At 37.0% G+C, this 22,833-nt stretch overlaps 3 protein-coding genes across 21 annotated transcripts; 1 reads left to right on the plus strand and 2 right to left on the minus strand.

The window, feature by feature from the left end:
• The first annotated feature begins 522 nt into the window (after window positions 1–522).
• Window positions 523–4,488, plus strand: LOC113358814. Of its 17 annotated transcripts, none has more exons than XM_026602505.1 (10): window positions 523–777; window positions 976–1,582; window positions 1,667–1,777; window positions 2,134–2,327; window positions 2,476–2,884; window positions 2,991–3,077; window positions 3,261–3,395; window positions 3,544–3,653; window positions 3,805–3,851; window positions 4,135–4,488. In XM_026602505.1, exons 6-10 carry the CDS (start codon window positions 3,021–3,023, stop codon window positions 4,395–4,397), a joined length of 612 nt encoding a protein of 203 aa, XP_026458290.1. In that variant the 5' UTR covers window positions 523–777; window positions 976–1,582; window positions 1,667–1,777; window positions 2,134–2,327; window positions 2,476–2,884; window positions 2,991–3,020; the 3' UTR covers window positions 4,398–4,488. The 17 variants fall into 17 exon arrangements, 14 of the variants coding, with proteins under 14 accessions (XP_026458290.1, XP_026458289.1, XP_026458291.1 ...); XM_026602504.1 differs by having other exon boundaries at window positions 1,684–1,777; XM_026602506.1 differs by having other exon boundaries at window positions 1,707–1,777.
• An 11,913-nt stretch (window positions 4,489–16,401) lies between these two features.
• On the minus strand, window positions 16,402–20,228 carry LOC113360745 (ankyrin repeat and SOCS box protein 13-like). The gene is made up of 6 exons (XM_026604213.1): window positions 20,189–20,228; window positions 19,950–20,089; window positions 18,572–18,697; window positions 18,171–18,268; window positions 18,029–18,068; window positions 16,402–16,485 (listed from the first exon to the last, which is right to left on the minus strand). The coding sequence occupies exons 1-6, from the start codon at window positions 20,226–20,228 to the stop codon at window positions 16,402–16,404; spliced, it is 528 nt and encodes a 175-aa protein (XP_026459998.1).
• On the minus strand, window positions 16,961–22,604 carry LOC113358816 (renalase-like). Of its 3 annotated transcripts, XM_026602519.1 has the most exons (9): window positions 20,918–22,604; window positions 20,189–20,330; window positions 19,950–20,089; window positions 19,420–19,501; window positions 19,045–19,126; window positions 18,572–18,697; window positions 18,135–18,268; window positions 17,882–17,970; window positions 16,961–17,367 (listed from the first exon to the last, which is right to left on the minus strand). In XM_026602519.1, the coding sequence occupies exon 1, from the start codon at window positions 22,566–22,568 to the stop codon at window positions 21,111–21,113; it is 1,458 nt and encodes a 485-aa protein (XP_026458304.1). In that variant the 5' UTR covers window positions 22,569–22,604; the 3' UTR covers window positions 16,961–17,367; window positions 17,882–17,970; window positions 18,135–18,268; window positions 18,572–18,697; window positions 19,045–19,126; window positions 19,420–19,501; window positions 19,950–20,089; window positions 20,189–20,330; window positions 20,918–21,110. The 3 variants fall into 3 exon arrangements, with proteins under 3 accessions (XP_026458304.1, XP_026458305.1, XP_026458306.1); XM_026602520.1 differs by lacking the exons at window positions 16,961–17,367; window positions 17,882–17,970; window positions 18,135–18,268; ... (3 more) ...; window positions 19,950–20,089; window positions 20,189–20,330 and adding an exon at window positions 20,504–20,521; XM_026602521.1 differs by lacking the exons at window positions 16,961–17,367; window positions 17,882–17,970; window positions 18,135–18,268; ... (3 more) ...; window positions 19,950–20,089; window positions 20,189–20,330 and adding an exon at window positions 20,681–20,796.
• Window positions 22,605–22,833: the final 229 nt, after the last annotated feature.

A 22,833-nucleotide genomic window follows, 5' to 3' on the forward strand; every position in this document is an offset into this window, starting at 1 on the left:
GATTTACGAAGATCAACCACAACCTGATTTTTTCTACCGATTACGCGCTCGTTATCTTCCTCCAGTATCTGATAGGCTGATAAGGACGAGGAATGAAGATTCTTCGAAGTAATAAGGTAATTGTTAACCCTTCTGAAGTTCTAGCTTAAGGCTCTCGTTCTCGTCATGAAGATGAAGATTCAGCTCTTCGTTTGGGAACAATCAATAGACATGCGGTCCACTTGCGAGAAGAGGGTCTCTCACTACACCATATCTTGGATTTTGCATCAATTTCTGGGGTGTGCAACGGTATACACGTTGCAACATGGGGCAACGCCAATATCGGTTGCTCACCTGGAAATACGTTGCGCCAAATAAATAGCACTGATTTATTAAAATGAAATTATTGGAGCAACGTATTTGGAATTACTAAAACTTTGGGCAATCATGGCATTTACGTAATATCAGGCATATTCACGGGATTTTAGTAATCTGGTTTTTTTAGTCTTCTAATATTTTGTTTTTATTTTCGCACTTCAATTTTCAGACCTCATATTTCACTCCCTTTCTCTTAATTTCTCTCCGAGAAATCTCAAAACTTAGAGATTTTTTTATTTCCCAGAAATCTCAGGAATCACAACCTTCACCCGTAATCAAAACCCAGAGATCTCTTTAGTTGAAAATGTATAAAATCAAATCAAACCCAGAAATATCGATCTAAAACCTAGAAAATCAATTTTGTTCCTGAAATCGAAAATCGATTCATCTGATTGTTGATGCTTTGTTGATTTTCACGAGGTATAAAGCATTATTTACTACTGCTTTTCTTTGATTTTTATTTTGTTGGTTGTACTTTGATCTATTGTTTGACCTAACTCTGTGATGTTGGAGTCTTACTGCATGTATATGTTTTGATAATTTTCTTTTGTATTATGTAATTTTAAAGTAAGGGGTGTGTTTTGATTTTGCTAATTTGGTTCTGTATTCGATCTTCAGTTTATTTTTCTCAGGAATCTAAGGTTTCAAAATATCTTGATCTATATCAGCATTTGGGTTTCTGTCTAAGGTTTCAGCTCATTCTAATCTGATTTTGTGTTTGAAATTGGTACTTTCACTGTTTAAATCTGGTATGACTTTGAAATATGGGTTTTTTTCCAATTTTATTTTTTAGGTCTTTGATTAATTTAGTTTTTCTATTGGCTCTTCAAAGGGAAGGAAACAAAGATAGAGCAAGAAGATTGAAATAAGTTATGCCAAGGGAATCACACCTTTGTTTCAAACTGTAACTCCTTGGTTAAACCAGCATTTTTGGTTAAACTGCAAATCCTACATATATTAATTATTCATTGGCTATTGCTTTGTGCTCTCGGCCGAAGTCCTGAGGATGACCGAGATCATATGGAAGCGAGGTTGGACCTTGATGGTCCTTTACTTGGAGGCCTGTTCTGAATGGCTTGTGGTTTGTAATAGCCTGAGAGGGTTTAAAATTCCGGAATTACATATGCAATTGATTTATTCTGATAGTATTATGTAGTGCAGATCTTCAGGAAGTTGACTAGGGGTGTCAGAGGCTATGTTCAGAAGAAAATATAATTTACTGCAGGTAAGCTACAAGCTAAGGATCTACTTGTCCTTACTGGAAGAATTTTCATCATTTGTTTTAATAATCAGTTGTTGGAAGCCTTAGATGGAGAATACTAACAGGTGGTAAACCATAAATGAATAAGTTGTTGCTGGTGTCCAACACTGTTGAAGAAGAACCAGAGTATCACTTGAAGTCACTCCACAATACTCCAAAGTAGGTTGGATTAAAATAACATATCTTGTTAAATGTATAGAAATGTTAATTTTAGAGTTTTACATTAGAATGGTTCTTATGGCCCACAAATACCGATCTCTTGGCCAAATACTAGTTTACTATGTTTAATTTAGTGATGTTATCTATATGTTAGTTTTGGTCTTTTCAGTACTCATTAGGAAAATAAATCCTATCTCGTATATCCTCTAATTGTATGGAAATGGTACTAGTATTTGTGGGCTCTGTATATCACTAGTATAGCATGATATGGTGGCACAATCTAGCTTAGTTATTTTCATATATTAAATGTTGGTTTTAATTGAGGATTTAGTGATTTTATCTATTTTTCTAAGCAGGTCCTGTCCCTAAAGCTGAAAAAGTCTGAGGTGCTACCGCTCTTGCATCTTTCATGGGAAATTGGATCCTAAGGATCAACTCGATTGAGGATGGACAGAATTTACCTACAGGAGACAATCAAACTAAGACACTATATTCCGATCACATAGGACAAAGCTTTGGAATATGAAACAATGGGAGGCCGTAAGGAATGGTTAGTGGCCGGAACTTAAGGGGACCGTACTTGAACCTTCAGTTTTATCCTAAACTAACTTTAGATTTGTATAATGCTAATAATAATATTTGGATTATTTAGAATTTAAACTGATGATGCTCATTGTTTGTGGAATTTCTACTTACAGGTCATATATAATTATTCTCCACAATCACTATCGTCACCTCCACCTCTACCATAATGATTTCGATGTTCACCAGCAAACCATCCTTTATTCAACTCCAGTACCACCACTATTTTCGCTATCATATTAACCTCCAATAGCAGATTAGCAGACCCCCACTCCATTACCACCACCATCCCTGCAATAACCACCATGTTCAACTCCAGCACCATAGCCAGAACCAGTACCAGAAACACTGCTAAAACCACCTCCACTACATATCATAGCTTGTACCATGTTCAACTCCAACACCACTAGCAGAACAACCTCCTCTACCAGATTCATGCTCGACGAGAATGAAACATTCACGCTACAACTTTTTGCTGATAATGAGACAATATGCTTTGTTGTTGGCTAAGTACCTTGCGATGCAGTAAGATTGAGTTGATTAACACCTGTTTGTTTTCTTAAGGTCTACCATCTCTCGATGCTCTTTTATTGATCAAATTTTTATATGCTAGTTTTCATTTGCATTGCAGGACAAGGCCCGGGATTGGACTGCTGGATAGATGTGCTATGTTACAAATTGTTGTGTAGCATGCGACGGTGTTCATCTACCTAGTGTGGTAAGATTGTATTCTTTTCATAATAATTGATCACTAAGTTAAAAGTTGACGGCTAAAGGTTCATAAAAAGCAACTGTTGGATCAAACTTATAGTCTTTGTAGGGATTCAATAACGATAGGAGGTTAGATAAGTACTGTTTTTTAGTTCTCCCAAACTCGCTTCAACTGGGTGTTTCTTTTTAGTTTTATGGGATACTTGTAATTCCTATTGTAGCTGAGCTTCCTCCAAAAGATGGTGCAATAGAGGTCATATTAGAGGACTATCACAGGCGTGCTTCAAGTTTGTTGAGTATAGCTACCATGTCTGCTTGTTGTCAGGTATAATGTTTTATTCATTCTTTTGTCACAATTTTTATTGATGCCAGTTACATGTGCTTCAAAATATAGAGCACCAAAATTTTGTTTTTCCTTTTTATAATCGTGGTGCTTCAAAAAAAAAATAATTCATGAAACAATCGTGTGGCAGGTTTCCATACCACTGGGACTTCAAGCTCTTTACAATAAAATGCAAGCAACTATCCGTGTCGATCCTACTGCAAAGAAAACTGAGAAGGCAGCTCCCACGATGCACAAGAGGTATATAACTACACTCATTCCATTTCAAAGATTCCAGTTTTATTAAAACAAAGAAATTTTGGATGTTTATCTTCGTTTCTTTCTCTTTGTACTCTTATCCATGGTAAAATTATTTAGTTTTGTTTGTCTTAATGGATAAAGACCTTGTCAGGCCTTTTGGATCGTTACAAGTGGAGAATCAAATGCAACTCGTTTTTGGTAAGTGGTAGTAACTTGTTCCGGCATTTCATTATAGTTATTGATCTCGCACGAAAACAAGCAATGTACACTTTTCCAACCATTTTCGTTTTTTTTTCTCTCGTAATGCTCTGTGTTCACATGCACAATATTTTATGTTGCATTGTATATATGCCTCAGGATGTTAGAACATTGACTGGAGGCAAATCAACTTTTAAACCCGTTTGTTACTATCAAGCCAAATTTTGTTACTGCCAACTCACTTGTGATATGATCTACAACTATGGACCCTGTGTAATAACAGGTGACGGTGAAGCTAAACCAACTGTACAAGGAAGTAAAAGATGTATATGCGACAACAGATGGACGGATCTCACGCAAAGTAAGCACTTTTTTGGTGTAATAATTTTTGTAGTTCCAAGTTATTTGTTTGATCTTCGACCATTAAGGCATTCCTTTAGGTTTGAATGTAAATTATGCCGAAAAGAATGTTGTAAGACTATTATAAAAATCAAGATTGATCAACAGGGGTTTGTAATACAGGAGTTTCAAATATACAGACTTTAATTTATTATTATTTTTTGGTTCTCATTATCTATCCCGATGGATTGTGATGACCAACCATATGTTCATATGAAAAAATCGGTTTTCTAGTTGATCTACATTGGTATATGAAGGTGAAGTGCAGAAATATGCTGGAATTATCGTTGGAATTTAATTTTTTTCACCTGTAAATGAGTTTGCAACGTGTATTTGCTCAAATTAGAGTAATACGTTGCCTAAATTATTGTAAACGTTGCACGAATTAAAGAATCCGTTGCTCAACAGACGTTGGTAAACTGGTTGACCAATGTTTTTATTCGTTGCACAAATTAATTTTCCCAACGTATTTTCGGGTTGCACACAATTTCCAACGGAAGCGTTGGTGAAATTCCAACGGATGTAAGCGTTGGTGAAATTCCAACCGTCCCAAATTAGATGTTTTGGTGTAGCTTCTCGTTCAAAATCGCGTTCTCAGCCACATAACAATCATTCAGGGTCACGAGGTTCAGATTCTCGGCACAAATATCTTCCAGCGAGGCAGATGCTTCGGAAACATCCATTTGGCGTTGCATGCATCGAGCTTGACGAAATACGACATAAGAAAATAACAGAAGTAACATCAAAGCAAGGAACGGATATGCAAGGGGAAGGAATTTACTTTGAAGCTTCACACAAAATTGGTTAAAAAGACCAAAATCAACAATTACTGGGTGAAAAGAACATTTAGATTTTGATACTGTTTAAATTGAAAAAAATGTAAAAATAGCCAGGATGTAAACAGTTTCATCCTACCCATTTTGAAATACTTTTTCTTACTTTTAATTTATATCAAGATGCATCCAGTTTCATCCTTGCTATTTTTTAAGTTTAAGTCAGTATGAATCCAGTTTCATCCTTGCTATTTTTTTGGTGTCCATTTCACTCATAATAATTTTTACTTGTCCATTTGAACCATGATTTAAAAATATTTGGACAAATGACCCATTTTCTGAAGCATAAATGGTTAGTGCCCAGTGCGAAATTCGTAAAGCAAATAATGAGTAAATTGATGAAAGTAAATGCGTAATATAAATGACACAATTGAATATCAGTTTCACTGTGTCTCATGGGGAACTCATGAGGAATAGTTCTGAAAATAAGAAGGAAACAATTAACTTGTTGTTAAAAGAGCAAAAGAAGATTGATAAAGAAGAAGAGGAACAACTTGTTAAAGCAGCTAACATGTCTCGCCCCGTTTTGAATTCCTTGACTGCATGCATTAACTGGAATTCCTTCATTGCATGCGTTAATGGAGGAAAAAGAGCAATTTTAAAAAAAATATCATTCCAAGTAAAGATTGATCAGGGTAAAGAGGAGCAGCAGCAGAAGGTGATGGAAAGAGGAGCAAGTAATTATCTTCCCGAGGAATTGATAATTGAAAATATTCTGACGAAATTACCGGCCCGGGCTCTAGCAGTGTGCTGTCAGTAAGTTATGGTCCCATTCAATCTCTAATGATTCTAGATTTTCTGTGATGCACTATATCCAAAACAAAAGCAAATTATTTCTAGTATTTAATGTACTTAATGTATCGAGAGGCGGTGGCATCGAAGGGACTTACTTATTCAGTTTATTAGGAGAAACGGCGGATTGTCTAATTAAATATCTCTCTGGTTTTAATATCTGGGATACACATGAACTAGTAGGATTTTGCAGTGGTTTAGCATGTGTAGTTCCAAGTTTCCTCACAACCACATTCCACTATAAATATAATCAATATTAGGTAATCATTATTAAACTCTTCATTGATTATCAAGACTTAAGTCGGTTTACAAGATGGATACAAGTATTACAACAATCTTACTTGCTCCTAGATTTACTTTCTCTCTCCCGATTTCTTATCTAACACTCACTCAAAGAAGTCCCTCACAAGTAATAACCTCTCCTCTTTATATAAGATCTTACATAGTGGATGACAGCCAAGAGATCCTTTATTTTCGGAATCTCTATGTGATACACTCGCTCATGTAAAAGCACTCGTTCTAGCACAGACCATACTTCGCACAGATATTCATACTTTACTCGTGACTTTGCTGACATCATCCATTACGTCATCTCAACCTTGTTGTGTGCGACCTCCCTCATTTAAGTTATATAGTCTTCACTTCGCATACTTACTAACATGTGCGATATCTCACTCCTACATTCTGCCTCTTCTCATTTCGCTTATTCTACAGGGTGAGCAATATGAGAAACTCCCACCCTATATTATCGCATATGCTTGTCTTTTCACATTTTGCTTTGCCGACATTTTATGGAATTTCGTCTTCCCTTTTTTACGCGTGTCTTTTTAACCATTCATTTTTGACATGTCTTTTTAACCGCTTGTTTCTATCCATTCATTTTCTCGCATTAATGAGAATAAATTTTGAAAAACGGGACACACTTTCCCTATATATCTTCCTTTATCTTCTTCTTCATTCTTTTTTATTTCTTTTACTCTTCTTCGTCTTCTCTTCTACTGTTCTTTATCAAATAACCTCCATTCCCATTCTTTAATGGCTCCTGCTGGTAAAAAGATAGAGACAGAATTTACCAAATTAAAGGACGAACTTTATTCGAAAGGTTATACACTTTCTCTTCCTCCATCAACTGATTATTCCTCCAAACTTAACTTTGATCAACTCTGAACAGTGGAGTAATCAGAGAGTCATTGTTTCATTAGGGAAACTTCAAATTCTTCCAATTCCCCTGTATAACCCTGAAATTCCTCTTTTCTATAAAATTCTTGCTGATGAGAGATTCACACGGGGAATATTTCAACTGAGTGGTGATGCGATTAGAATAACATTAGAATATTCTCGTCGCGCAGCTGGATTAGAGTCTTCTTACCCTTATGAGGTCTGAAACAAATTGTATCGCGATAAAGTTATTGATCCCACTGAATATACTCTTGATAATTTCTTCAATCATTATTATGTTGGGCTTATGAAAACTAATCCAACCAAATGGGCCATTCGCTTAAGAAGAAAAGACGGCGTTGCTGAAGATAACATAATCATGCGAGACGTTGACTGGAAAGATAAATCCATTAACAGTGCTCGCAGATCTAATGATTCAAGCTGGCTTAATTGTCCCACTATTTTAGAAGGTCCCTACATTCTGGTAAAGCTGAGGATGGTTCTGATCTTCCGCTTCCCGATAATATTTTTTCTTATCAACCTTGGAAGTTCGCATTGTCCGAGAGTGAGACAAAAAAAGTGGTATGTAATTTTCGCATAAGTATTCTCAATCTCGCATAATCTTTCTTCTAATTTCTTATTTTCCTGTATTTTTCCTTTGCAGGCTACTAAGAAGGCCAAAATTTTACACAATGCATCACATTCGCAGAATAAGAAAGTAAGAAACATCATTTTTAATTTTAACAATATTGTTTCCTCTGTTTCTTATCTTGGTTATTCGCGTAGGTGAAATCTTTGGGTGATAAGACTTCGGGCAAGGGTAAGAATATTCTGAAGAAAACCGTGTCTAAGTCTAAGTATTCATCCAAAACGACTTCGTCCATGGATGATCTCTCTAGGAACCGCAAAAGATATGGTTCTTCCTCAAGTTCGGAATCTACTAATGATGACATTCTCGCTCCTGAAGAAAATTCATTAATTGATTCTTATGTAAAAGAATTATCAAACCTTTTTTCTAGGGATATGCTGACTATTGTTGATCATGAAGGGTTGGATCATGCCTTTAAGATGGTCTCAAATGTATGTATCACTCTTAACTTGGAGGATCCATCTCTTCGTGGAATTGCCTCTGCGATAAACCCAGATCTCCAATTTACACTTAACGCTATGGTAATATTCACAACTTTATTTTTAAATTTTCCTTAGTATCCCCTCCCTTTACTCATAATGCTTCTTTTACACTCTCACAGGGAGCTTGTTTGTCTTATGCAATTTCTGTGGATGATGAAAGGAAGCTTCTCAAGCTGAAAAATGAGAATTCCAAACTTAAAGATGAGAACTCAACTAATTCTAAACTGATTCACTAGGTTCGAGAAAGAAATAATGATCTTATTGGTATGTAATTATCGTTTTCTTCATTCTTCTTCTTTTATACGATAATTTGCACTTATTACTTTATTATGTTCACAGACTTGTATAACCTTTCAGATGAAGCAGCTAATCTCCCTGATGCTGAAATTCTCATAGAGCATCTCAATTCTTCCCTAAATAATTATCCCACTCAAGGATTTGAGAACCTTAGCTTGGAAGAATTAAGGTTGAAATACGCTACCCTTAGGCGAAGCCATAGAAGTGAGTTAACCTCATTCAATAGCTTTAAATATCGTCTTTATGAAAGTTGAGAAACAGTTCGAGTATTGGAAGCGAAGAGGAATAAACTTATTACTGAAAAATATGAGATCACTCTTAATGGTGCGAAAGCACTAGAAAAGTTCCAAGAATCCCTTATTGAAGTTAAGAAAGAACGTGATTCAGCTTTGAGCGAAAGGAACACACTCATTGGAGAAAGAAATTCAATTCGATCTAAACTGCTTATAGAGAGTGAAGCTGAATTTAGTTGGGCTGCTAGAGTTATGAATGATGCTAGAAATAATTTAGGTGTAAATGTGAGCCTTCAGACTGAGCATTCCGCATTGGTCGCAAACATTGTTTCCAATTATGATGGTCATTTATTGTTCTTTAACGCTTGTTCATACTTCAAGAATAACATCTTACATCGTTTTAACTTGCTTGCTCATATTTAACAGTGAAGGAGAAGGATTATCTTGAGAGAATTAGAGATTTAGAAACTCGCTTAACTGATAAAGAAGAAGAATCTTCTACTCGCAACTTCAGGTACCAGCAATTGAAGGAAAACTGGACCCGTATGGTTTCAAACAACAACAATGGTGCTAATCGCGCTTGTATAGCTGCTGTTAAACGAGTCTGTCTAGAGAATAATATCCCTGTCTCGAAGTATAAGTTTCCAGAGATTCCTGAAAATGTACCTATTCCTGATATTATAATCAGTGATGGAGAAGATGAAGATTCTGAAGAAGAAGTTAGTGATTTTGATGTTGAGCGAGAAGACGAAGGAAATGAAAATTAATCCTTCATTTTTTTATTGTTACAAATTCCTTTGTTGTAAATTCTTCTTTATTTTTGTATATCTTGAAGATATTAACTTTCATCCTTTTAATGCAAATCTTTTTTTCTTCGTGTTCATGCTGAAAATATTATTTCTCGCATGTATATAAGACTATTAAATGGGGCAATTAACATTTCATTTGCATTCCCATTCTTGCCTCTTGTTAATTGACGCATCTTGATAGGACAAGTATGATTTATATCATTTATTATAAACTTCTTCTTGTGCGAACATTATCGCATTAGCTTCAATAATTTTTTCTCTTAGGTCTTATTTTGCCTTCCTATGTAAAGGTCTTATGTTGCCGTATTTCTGAGCGACGAGATCACAGGTAGTCTTTACACTGTAGTGTATCGACCCATTGATCTCGTCTTACCTTTTTCTTGTATTATTACCTCTTCAGGTTTTATCGCATAAATATGACAAGTCTTAATACTCCCGTGAGTAAAAAGTCTCATGACATTTACGTCTTTTGACACAATTCATCTCCCTAATGGAGGGTGTCTTCCTTATCTTCCCCTCTGATTGCCCCTTCAAGGAAGCTTACCTCTACCGGGTTAAGGTTATGGCTCTTCCCATCCGGTAATTCAACAACCAGTTGATTTCGCAGTCTCGCATACACTACTGATGAGTTTTATGGTTGGGAGACTGCACCCTAGGTGGGGTATCTTCGGACCGAGTGCATCATAGTCAGGATTTGTCAAGAGTGGAAAGGTACGCTCCAGACGCCCCGACTCTTGACTCAACCGGGTACCTCGGCGCCCTGATCGAGTTTCTGCACTCCTTGAGAGAGACTTTATCACCTTAGGATCTCAATCTAAGATTATTATCTTAGACTGAAAATTTAAGGTACCTCTCCCGGATGGGCATTTTCGTTTATTCTCACCCCAAATCTCCATAACTCAAGTTCCAGGGTCGGTGTTGATTTCCCTTGAGTCATGCTATGCTTTCTAGGTTTCTCCTACTATGACGTGCGATAGGTCTTACTTTTCTGCCTCTTGCATGTATGTGAACTAGGTTGCCCGCCATATTCGGATTCCTAGTCTATCTGATAATAAATATCATTTCTGTTGCCTTATTTTAAGGTCTTATTTAAAGATTTAACTCTTTCTTTTTTCTTTGACGTAATACCACTATATGAAATTTGAGATTTTCATTCCATATTTCCAATATTTGAGTTTTCAAAACTCTAGTACAAATATTTTTTATTTTTTTGTTTCGCATAAAGAAAAGCATGTGCATTCCTCATACTACTCTTTTTCTATCCTTAAGCTTGCAAATGTTTTGCAGAATACTAGTTCTCTATGCGAGATTCTTAGTATCCTTTGTTTTTGTCTTGAAAATAGAACTTCTGCCTATGCATGCTTCCTTCTTCTGTAGAAGCAGTATGTCTGATTCGCTTAGCACTGTTATTCGCAGAAGATTCTGCTTCAGTATTCTGCTTATTTGTTTACAATTAACTTCTCAGCTTTAATTTCTGTAAAAGTTTGTGCATTCATCAACTTTATATGTTGCATATACCATTAACTTCTCAGCTCTTTGACTCTCTGCGATACGCTATTTCCAATTCCTTTGCTTACTTTCTCTTTCTTCGCACTTATCAGTGTCGATTTCTTGGCAGTTCCTACTTTCAATTGTATCTCCTCTGATTATTCCAATGCCATTAGGCAAAGGGAACTTTATGCATTGATGAAATGTCGATGCCACCCCCAGTATACTGTGCAACCATGATCTACCAATTAAAGCATTATAAGGTGATTCGACATCCACTGCACAGAAAATAATGTCCGTTGATAGGTTCTGCAGGAAAATTCGCATTGTCACTTCTCTTTTTGGCTTGTTCGCGGTTCTATTAAATACATAAATTTTGTATGTTGAAGGAATTAACTCGTCATCTCTTCCGCCCATAGTTTTGTATGTGTGATAGAAAAGGATATCAGCAGAACTCCCAGTATCTATTAGTATTCTATTCATAGCCCATGTATTTGCTTTATCCTCTTCTTTCGGATTTGGATTAATTCCTAATCTTACCACCAATGGACATTCATGTGATTCTCCTCCACCTGGTGTTTCTTCCGCACTGAATAAGATAACTTGTTTTTGCCACTCTTTTAATGGTGATACTTTCACAATATTTAGGATCTCTTTGCCTTCAACATCTCTCGCATACATCCGACTTAAGATATTATCATGGAAATCTTCTATATTCTTGAATGAATGTATCATCGAATTACAATACAAGTTCTTCGCTTTCGCACATACTTCAATTATATGTACATTCTTTCCATTATCCGCTTTATACTCATTTCCTCTTGGTGGTGGTGGTGGCAAATTCTTTGGTTGTGCTAAGAAATGGTTCAAATTTCCCTGTTCAACCATCCTTAATATGATTTTCCTTACATTTCTGCAGTTACTTGTTGTGTGACCGTGAAATCTATGATATACACAAAATTCTTTACTCCTCCTCCCTGGTGGTGGTTCGTCTCCTGCATTATGTGGTTGTGGAATATCTTCCATTAGGATGGCAGCTTCCCATATCTTATCCACTGTGGTATTCAACTTTGGCAAATTTATCTGCTCCCACACTATTCTTCCAGTTTTTTTATTATATTGTGTTTGTGGACCTACAGAACTTCCTGGTTGAATCATATCATCATCTCCGCGATTTTGATGTTGCTTTTCAAACTCTTCTTGATCTGCACTACCCATGGCTACCAGTTTTTGTTCCATTTCTGCAAAATTCCTTCCTTGATTCCCTTGCGATGTACTCGCAACAGTATTTGTCAATATTGGAAGTAAACTTGCATTTCCAGCCTTCGCATCTGGTATTGCAACTGGATACGACTCCATATCTCTTTGTTTCTCTTCAAGTGCTATGTACTCTTCTTGAAATTCACGCAATTCTGATATTGTTATCGTATCCTTTATCCAAAAGATTTGTGTATACAATAAATCTGTAGCAAAGAGAGCATTGATAAATGCAAGAATAAGGTGTCGCTCATCTACTCATCTTCCCATTTCACTACACATGGTTCTCCAGCGTGTTGTTAGATGACGCAATGTCTCATTTGTTCTTCTGTGAAGTCCGAATGCTGTCTCAATCCCTGGTCTTGACATATTATTGCTGATGTATTATCCTAAAAAGACGTTCTGTAAATGGTGAAATGACCCAATGGATTCTACTGGTATCCCTTCAAACCATTTCAAAGGTTCCGCCAAGCTCGCAGCAAAATATTTACACATGACTGCATAATTATTTTCCCATTGCAATAGAGATCGGGTATATGCTTTCAAATTTTGTATTGCACAAGAACTTCCATCAAATATACTAGTAAACTCTGGTAAGCTGCACTTGGACGGTATTGCTACCCTTTGGATTTGTCTTGTAAAAGGAGTTTTTCCAGCTTCTTTTACTGCTTCTTCTAATTGTCTCCTTCCACCATTTCTTCGTGTAGTCATCATTTCTCTTAATTCTGCCATTTCTCTCAAAATTTCTTCACTTAAGGTTTGATCTAAATCTTCTCGCATTGGCCTTTTTAATCTTGCTTGCCTCAGTCTATTCTCATGATTATTCTGACTTACTGCCTCTTGTATTTCGCATTCTTCAGCTTCTTCTCTTCTTCGCCTACACCTTTCTCCCTCAATGTTCATAACATTATTCACTCTATCATGCCTCTCTTTTTCATCTCTTCTTTGTTCTGTATCATCCATGACATAACGTTCGCGTCGTCTTAATCTATTGTCATGATTGTTTTGACGTAACGCTTCCTGCAATTCTCTCTCTTCAATTTCTTCTCTTCTTCTCTGTCTATTTCTTTCATCTCTCGCATGTGTATCTCCTCTTCGCGCTCATACTGATTCCTCACCATTTCTCTTCCACGTAACATCATATGCTCTTGTCTTGGATCATCTTCCTCTCTTTCAAGATTATGATGTGTGCGACGAAAAATCTCACGTGGATGTTCATATCGTTTAGTTCCTCGATCTTGAATTGTACGTCTTCTCTCATGTTGATCCTGTAAATTGTTATTTTCTTGCGAATTTTCTTCAATAACTTCCATGCGATGTCTTTGCCTACCATTTTCACGGTTAGATTGACTTTGTTTTGATGAACTCCTGCTTGACCTTGATCTTGACCTTGTAGCACTTCTTGATCTCTGTTCATGTAACCTAAGGTTTTCTTCTCTCATATCATCATTTTGACGAATCAAATTTGCACGCTCTTCGTCATCTCCGTTCTAAAATTAATCTTTTCTAAGTTCTGCAATTGTCATATCTTCTTCATTTCCATCAATCCTTCCTGGTATTCCAGTCCTTTGTGTTTCTTCTCCAGTAGAACTTGTTTGCGAAGTATGAACACTCACCTATCATAATTAATATCGTTGTCCCGCTCTTTTTCGGGCTGAGGTTCATGTTGGAGTTCATTTTCTTGAGTTTCTTCTGTTCTTTCCTCTTGGTGATCAAGATTTGTAATTCTTCTTCTTTCTGCGATTCTATTGCTCCTTCTAGCCGTTGTTCCTTGCTCAACAGTAGATCTGATTCTCACCATCTTTAATTTCAAAGAATTAAAATTTTTCTTCACAATTTTCATATCTTACTTTTTCCAAGATTCAATGGATTTACTAACAGGATTTATCACCCGTCCTTGTTTCTAGCGCCAAAAATGTAGTTGCAAGTTTCCTCACAACCACATTCCACTATAACTATAATCAATATTAGGTAATCATCATTAAATTCTTCATTGATTATCAAGACTTAAGTTGGCTTAGAAGATGCATACAAGTATTACAACAATCTTACTTGCTCCTAGATTTACTTTCGCTCTCCTGATTTCTTATCTAACACTCACTCATAGAAGTCCCTCACAAGTAATAACCCCTCCTCTTTATATAAGATCTTACATAGTGGATGACAGCTAAGAGATCCTTTATTTTTTCGGAATATCTATGTGTTACACTCGCTCATGTACAATCACTCATTCTCGCACAGACCATACTTCGCACAGATCTTCATACTTTACTCGTGCCTTTGCTGACATCATCTATTACGTCATCTCAACCTTGCTGTCTGCGATCTCCCTCGTTTAAGTTATATAGTCTTCACTTCGCATACTTACTAACTTGTGCGATATCTCACTCCTACAGCATGTATGAAACGAGTCAGTGCACCTGATATATCTTCTGGTTCAATAACTGTCTTAAACCTGATTAGGTGTGAAGCGCTCGTCCTCTCTTATGCAACTCCTACCGGGGGATACATCTACTTGTGTCATGGTTTTGGTTTTGATTCATTATCAAAAGTATACAAGGCTGTAATAATTTTTGCTTCAGAAGCCAACAACAAGTTTCTTTGTATGGTCATTACATTGAGAACTATGTCATGGAGAACCATAATTACTAGTACTTTTGATATCTCACCACCACCGGGTTCTTCTTCTTTTCCTAGTCCAATGGTCACTAGAGTTCCCAGAATATTATGTAAACCAGCCACCTTTTGCGGGGGTAATCTATTTTGGAGGACGGAGAATACATTTGGTAATAATAATGACAAGATTAAAATGCTGCTCTCGTTCGACCTCCACAACGAGAAGATTCACTTCATTCGACTCCCGACTGAATGTACTCCGACAACTGCGACTCATGAGCCTCAGTATTTAGTAGCGGACCATCTTCTGGAATTTAAAGGACACCTATGTATTGCACGTTCTGAAGCGATAATAAGATCCAACAGTGATCATTGCGGCCATCGTTGTAATTTTTCGACCAGAGTTTGTTATTGTTGTTACAAGGTCCATATGTTTATATTGAAGGACAAGGACAAGCAAGTTTGGACTAGGGAGGAGACTTTCGATGTTCAGATCAAGGATCAAAAAGGTTTACTACCAACTCACCTCTGTTGGTACTTTGACACTTCTGCTTCCACACCTCCTACACGTATCTGACTTTCTCCGATCAGGTGTTATTATATTGGTTTAATGGGGAACGTCTTATATTCTACAATTTGCGAGAGAAACATCTTAAGGTGGTGGAATGCTCGCGCTCCTATCCTAAGGTTTTTCAATCAAAGATGAATGAGGACCTAGATCGTTATATTGGTGATGATGATAATATTTATTGCCCATCCATGGATTATCAGCTGCACGCCCAAGTGGAGAACATAGTTTCTCTGAAAACCTTCATTCCTAAAGGAGCTGAAACCAGAAAATTTGATTGTGCTGATGAGCTGATGCACTTTATGGATAACAACTTTCCTACAGCATGTATGTTTACAGGAGGAAGAAAAACACCCAGTTTTTATGCTTTGTTTTAGTTTATTTTGTCCTATCTCAGTTTTCTATTCAGACTTTTATTTGAGTGTTGTTTATCTGTTTATTTATTCGTTGGAGAACATAGTTTCTCTTAAGCTACTCCCTCCATACCTGTTTTATAGGCGGAATATTGTTTTTTCTTTATACCCTTAGATAGGCGGAATGACAATTTCAAGATGACTTTTGACTATTATGCCCTTATTTATGTTGTTTGGTTATCATCACAATTAGATTTGTATCTAACATAGGAAATATAACAAAGGACAAAACAGAAAAAAAAAACCATGAATATTTATGAAATCAAAAAAAGTTTCTTAATTAAAAGAATTGGTCCGTCCGCCTATATATGTGATACGAGGGAGTAATATGCTTAAAGCCTTGAACTGCTTTTTCAAAAGAAAAAAACCAGAATTATTCTCGAGATGAGAGATAATATGATTACAGACTGCATTTCATGGATCTAGTGCTTCTCGTGTGTATGTACTCCCTGGTCTCACCAAGTCAGGATCATGCCACGTCTCTTGTGGTTATTTTTTAATTTGTTTTTACTCTTAGACAATTTCACCAAGGATAGGATCGGAAGAAAAATTCCTCCTACACTCGTACAATCTCCTTTATTGGGAGGAGACAAAGCACAAACTCCTCTACAGCTGCATCACTGGGATCAATTTCGAGGCCCTGTAAAACAAATAACTAAACCAACCGGTACAAAAAACCTCACTTAAAGGTTAGGATTTGTTAAAATTCCATCTTAAATTAAATTAATATAAAAATCCTGAATTTTAAAAAATTGATACAAAATTCCAAATTTGATAATTGGTTTTATCAAATTTTATGATGAAACCAAAAATTTGTTTCGTCAAATGTTATGAGGTTTCATCAAATTTTATGATGAAACCAAATTTTGGTTTCATCAAAATTTTGTTTTTTTTTGGGATTTTTGTGTTATTTTTGTTTTAGCGGATGTTTTGTGGATGGATAATGACACCTTTGGGGTTATAACTTGCGGACAGAAAAAAGAAATGAAAATTGTATTCCAGGGTGTTTCCTCTCTGCTAGAGAGACAACATCTGCCTCTCTCTGCTATGACTGCTACTAGGCAACAGCTTTAAAGCATTAAACTAACAGCTGGGATTATAGTTAGCTTCATATGAGATTGGGCATAGGTGGCAAAGATTTGAATGGAACGGGGGAAGCAGCTGTTCTCAAAATTGACCACAGATTTTGAAATACAAACGAATCAAAGCAGATTTTGTGTCTTTGGATTGTTAGGAAACGGTTGTAGCAAAGTACTTGATAGTGATATACGTACTGTTTGAACTCCTTGGAAACCAAATAGTGAGGAGGATAAGAAAATGCACATTGAGTTGGGCAGGCAAAAATGATGCTGTAAGTTGAATAATGTTATAAGTTGGCTCTGGTGCGAAGAATATACATTGCATGTACCCTATAGCTAGACTGGATCATAATTCATAGCTAGGCTGGATCATAATTCTTCTAAGGAAAAATCTCCTTTACTCAAATAGACAAAGTGCAAACTCTTGTCGGATAGTCCAGCGCCTGTAAAACAAATCATTTAAGCAATCAACACGTCAGTGAGAAAACAGAAAGACATGACAGCTCGAATGAAATGAGCCAAGAATATAGAGATGTTTAAATCAGTTTTTCCCCATTAAAGAATTTGGGAAGGGCAATATGAAAATTGTATCTACGGGTGTTTACTCATTTTAACTCTACTAGAGAGACAACATGTGCCTCTCTTTGCTATGACTGTTACTAGGCAACGTCTTTAAAGCATAAAACTAACAGGTGCAATGAAACAGATAACAGAAGTGCATTAAATATATAGCGATGAAAACTAAAAAGAACAAAGAAGGCTAATATCCCATTTCATTCCCAGATCATGACGTGAAAAATAGGCACATTATTAGCATAAATGAACTTAGTCCCTGCAATTCCCAGAATCATGCGGGGAACACATACGTGTTTGTTTTTCAACCTTCATTCGCTATCTATATCGTTCATAAATTAAACCCATTAACAAGCTCAGTTAAAGAAAAGGACCTTTGCTTACCAACATAATGCCAGACAGTAATCATTCCTACAGAATGCACTCCTTCCCATTTATTTTGCCTCAAGAAAAATCTTCTCTTTAGGAACCATCTGCCAATAGTGAAGATTTATTACAATATATCTACTTAACTATTAAATTTACACTTACAAGCTCCATTGCATGAAAGAATGGAACTGCTGATTGCCAACTAAAACGAAAAGTATGAAATACAAAATAAGGAGCTATTAACAGTTGATTTACAAATTATATTTACCTTTTTGAACTTTTTAGAATTTCCATGCTCCATTACCCCATCAATGCTCCCATCCACATATGTTCAGGAAAATGAATCTCAACACCTTGACGGTTACCATCAAGAGCTGCTTCTTTTACTGACTTCAGTCCACACTATAACACGAAATAGTTGATTTTCATAAGCCAGACTAACATAGGAATAACTGTAGCATAAATAATCTCATAATAAACCACTACTTCTCACATTAGGAGAAAGCAATAAAATTTAAACAAAGGTTCAAAAAAGCTGCATCTTTCTAGCTCAAGGATGCAGTAGATATGACTATCCCTTGATCGTACCACAATAACAACAAAATCCTCATCAAGTAACACAAAAGAACTTTCAACTAAAATTATTGCCAGTTACAACAAGTCCGGTCCAGTAAATGAACACGGACCCAAATACAGATAGCTTACCATATCCGTAAAATTTGGACCCGCACCAGCTTCAACTAGCAGCTTGATGATTTGTATTATCCCCACTTTAGCTGCTAGTGGCAGAGCTTTGACTCCATCTGGTCCACCATTTGTATCAGCACCTGCCTATACAGATGGATAAAGATGTACAAGAACAAGTTATATAGGGAATACATACACACCAAAAACAGGTACAATAATAAACAATCTATTCAGGTATTGTACAGCAACAAGCAGATGCCAATAAGTCCCTAGATAGTTATGCGCGACGAATACACCATCACCACTATGGAACCAAGAGCAACAGGAAAGGTCTCTAATATACATCGGAAATCAGGGGAAAATGATATATCTTGAATATAGTTTTAACAAACAAATACTAACTCACAAACTACGGGTTCGGATCACCCAAACAAGTCTAAATCTAAACAAATGTAATAAAATCCAACAAGAACGTAAAGGAAGTTTTCAACCTTGAGTAAATTCTCCACGCATTGCCAAGATGTGTAAAGGATGGATGACTGAAGTCGCCACCTCGTGGAAGAGCAAATTGGGCTGCAAAGACAAAATGGAAGGTAGAGTTAGTGACCCCCCTTGTACAGCAACAAGCAGATGCCAATAAGTCCCTAGATAGTTATGCGCGACGAATACACCGTCACCACTATGGAACCAAGAGCAACAAGAAAGGTCTCTAATATACATCGGAAATCAGGGAAAAATGATATATCTTGAATATAGTTTTAACAAACAAATACTAACTCACAAACTACGGGTTCGGATCACCCAAACAAGTCTAAATCTAAACAAATGTAATAAAATCCAACAAGAACGTAAAGGAAGTTTTCAACCTTGAGTAAATTCTCCACGCATTGCCAAGATGTGTAAAGGATGGATGACTGAAGTCGCCACCTCGTGGAAGAGCAAATTGGGCTGCAAAGAAAAAATGGAAGGTAGACTTAGTGACCCCCTTGCTTATAGAAAAAAGAAAAGAAGAAAAACTGTACAGGTGATAAAAATGGCTCTTTATTATTCTGTCCAAGAGATGAGAAGGTATCTTTGTACACTAGAGGAGATCAGATTAGCATTCTAACAAATCAGCTGGCAGAAAGAAACTTAATGAAGGAAGAAACAAAACTCATCAGCGATAAGAAGGTATTTTTTGGGCTACGTTCATAATTCTTTTTTTTTATATTCTAACAAGCATAGGTGTTTTGACTTAAGATAGTTCTGATTGAGAAATAAAAATAAATATATGTCATGGTCAAGCAGCTAACATCGTATCAGCGTAAGATGTAGCTCATTTAAGACTAGTATCTGAGTATTTACAGTGCAAAAATTAAGGCGCAACTGTTCGGGAAGAATAATAAATGCTACTCACACAGGCATTGTGGTCCAGAAGAAGATTAACTGTATCGTGTTGGCCAAAAGCGCAAGCAAGGTGCAGGGGCGAGCCAAAACCATTTGAAACATCTATGCTAATCCCTTTTGAAAGTAACAAGGATATGACACCATTATGTCCTGCAACACAAAAAAGCATCAGGGCTTCATTTAGACTACTCTGAGAGGACCGAGTAACACATATGGGATGTCTACCAGATCAATTGATTTACAAGCTACCTTTCATAGCGGCATGATTCAAATGATTCATATGAATCATATCTGTATCATTTGGTATTTCAGGATTGGCACCCAATTTTCAGAAGATATGCTACAATGCTCAAACGTCCTTCTTTTGCTGCACAGCACAAGGGAGTGTCGCCTGTAAAATACATCACCAGAAATTAAAACTACACGTTTATTCATATTTATTGATTTCCAATATCAACCACCTTAACTTCAGTCAGTACTAAAGCTCCGGAAGTCATAATGCGGTTATACACTCACACTGCTTTTTCTTACCGTTAAAGTAAGTAGATTAATCCACTAAGCAATATGCTCATCAAAGACCTACTATTCAATCAAAAAACACTCATCTCATTTCATCACAATTATTAACAGGACAAAATAGAAGAAACCAACAACAACAGAAGATCACCAGAAACCAACTAATGCGGAATTGAAAGTTTAGAAAACACATAACATGACTAATACAGAAACAGAATCAACAAATAGAAACGAAAATAAATTATATTGATTGACCAATTAAAAGTGTAGTTGGTCCACCACCACCATCCCACCAGAAACAACCAACACAAACAACAACGATTGCTGGCCGCCACCACCGCCTAACACCAACAACAACCAACACGCACCTATGATTCCCCTAGAACTGGATTTGATACTAATATAAACTGTTTGTAACTACAACAACAAAGAGTTAAAACAAATACCCCCAATTAATTATACCTGAATGAATTATCTTTGACATCAATGTCAAGTTTCATCTCTTCAATCAAGTACTTAAGGAACATCTAATCTCCCTCCTGCAGGCTGCAGCAGCAAAATGAAGTGCACGTCTACCATCTCCACCTTTAGCATTCCCGAGTATTGATGCAAATCCAACTCCAAGTATGATATCAAACTTGGTTTTAACTTTTATTTAACACGCCAGAGGCTCTTTTACTTGTTCTTTAGTCTCTACACTTGGAAATTGCCCGATATCGTACCCTTCAATTGATTGAAATTCCTCGTGTAAACCAACAGAAAACTCATCAGGACTGGATCCCCCACTTTGCAAGTAATCTGCAATATGATTTGCAAGACCCATCCCACTCAATGCTGCAGCCTCTAAGCTTGAACCAAGTAGCCAATCACCGCATATTCCTGCCCTTCCCTGAGCATCAAAGATGCAGGGAATTCCTGGAGTATTAGTAGGAAGAGCTGCTCCCCATAACTGCACCCTGGTGTAAAAGGGTTTCTGAAGCGATCCTTTGGGTGCGCCCAGCGCAGTCTCAACACCTTCAATCATAGCTTCCTTCACCCTCTCTGCTGTGGCATTTGGGATATTCTCCTGTGGAACTTTATTACGTTTTCCAAAATCGCCTGTACTGAAGAAGGTCCAACACTGAGGGCCACTGCTCTGAGAGGGGAATAGTTTCTTGGTATTGTTCCCCATCCATGACAGCGAATCGACTCCTTTCACAAAAGCTCCTTCAAAGGGTATAGGAAGAGGATCTTCAAATGCTGCAAGAAGTGCCCAGATAGCACTCAGATTCAGCGCTTTCATTTGCTTTGCTATCATTGGCAAACCTGACGTACCAAGCAGGCGATTTGCGCATTTACCATTGTGCGCAATAACAATTGCATCAAACTGACCCTGAGGCTTCCCATTTTCACTCAAGTACCACCTTCCATTAAATGCCTCGATTTTACTTATCCAACAGGGTCTCACTACATTAACCATGCTTGTCTGAGACAGAATTGAATCTGCAAGAGGGCGCATCCCCTTCACACCTATATACCTCGGAGCTGAAGATGTACTAGGAGTAAACTTCCCACCTACTTCAAGGTCTCCAACTGCTCCATCCCACTGCCGAACAAGACCCTTATCCAGCCACCCGTTAACCAATTCGGCAAACCGAGAGTCACTGACAGTGAAGAACTGAGCTGCGTGCTCAAAAACCAGTGGCTGAGTATCAATTATCCTGGTACCCATTCTCCCTCCCAAACCATGAACCCCGGTATCGAAAACTGTAGACTTGATTCCTCTTTTCTCTAAATCGAGTGCACAAATCAACCCAGACATTCCACCACCAATGATAGCAACAACAGGGTCATCTGAAATTGGGGTAGTGAAAATGAGCTGTTCTTGATTCAATGTTTTCTTCAAAATTGATCTTCTTGAAGTTCCGTATTTTGATCTTCTGGGGTGTTTCCTGTATGGTTCTTTACCCTTTAATGGATTACGCTTGTTAGGGTTATTAGATTCTGAAGATTCTGCTCTACAAATCAAAGTTAGGGTTCTAGGGGTTTTGATGAAGAAATTGGGAGGGTTTAGGAAGGGTTTATGGAACTTGATGGGTTGTTGAATCAATGAAGAACCGATACATAAAATCATATTCGACCGTTTGATGAATTTGAGTCTTAAGGATAAGTTCTCTCTGTTGCTAGGGAGAAAATGAGGGGGGAATTGATTATATCTGTGAGAGAGTTGAGATGGGCTGGGCCGGGACGGGCCGGGTATCAAATGAAGTAGAAATACCACCAAGACACTAACACCAAACTATAAGAAAATATTTTGCTCGCCTTCTACTTGAGCATTTATAATCCAACGACATCACAGCCAATCACTTTAAAATATAACCGATATTTAATCACTTTAA

Source organism: Papaver somniferum, chromosome 3, assembly GCF_003573695.1.
Source record: "Papaver somniferum cultivar HN1 chromosome 3, ASM357369v1, whole genome shotgun sequence".
In the NCBI taxonomy this organism is placed as follows: domain Eukaryota; kingdom Viridiplantae; phylum Streptophyta; class Magnoliopsida; order Ranunculales; family Papaveraceae; genus Papaver; species Papaver somniferum.

What these genes read in the sequence shown, in the direction of transcription:
- LOC113358814 (XM_026602505.1), top strand. Translation starts at nt 3,021, where the DNA reads ATGTGCTATGTTACAAATTGTTGTGTAGCATGCGACGGTGTTCATCTA. An exon ending in GTGTTCATCTACCTAGTGTG is followed by an intron (nt 3,078 to 3,260) that starts GTAAGATTGTAT and finishes GTTTCTTTTTAG; the next exon opens with TTTTATGGGATACTTGTAAT. An exon ending in CCATGTCTGCTTGTTGTCAG is followed by an intron (nt 3,396 to 3,543) that starts GTATAATGTTTT and finishes ATCGTGTGGCAG; the next exon opens with GTTTCCATACCACTGGGACT.
- LOC113360745 (XM_026604213.1), bottom strand. Translation starts at nt 20,228, where the DNA reads ATGATTCATATGAATCATTTGAATCATGCCGCTATGAAAG. An exon ending in TGGATGGGAGCATTGATGGG is followed by an intron (nt 18,069 to 18,170) that starts GTAATGGAGCAT and finishes TTTTCGTTTTAG; the next exon opens with TTGGCAATCAGCAGTTCCAT. An exon ending in TCTTTCATGCAATGGAGCTT is followed by an intron (nt 16,486 to 18,028) that starts GTAAGTGTAAAT and finishes TTTGTTTTACAG; the next exon opens with GGCCTCGAAATTGATCCCAG.
- LOC113358816 (XM_026602519.1), bottom strand. Translation starts at nt 22,568, where the DNA reads ATGATTTTATGTATCGGTTCTTCATTGATTCAACAACCCATCAAGTTC.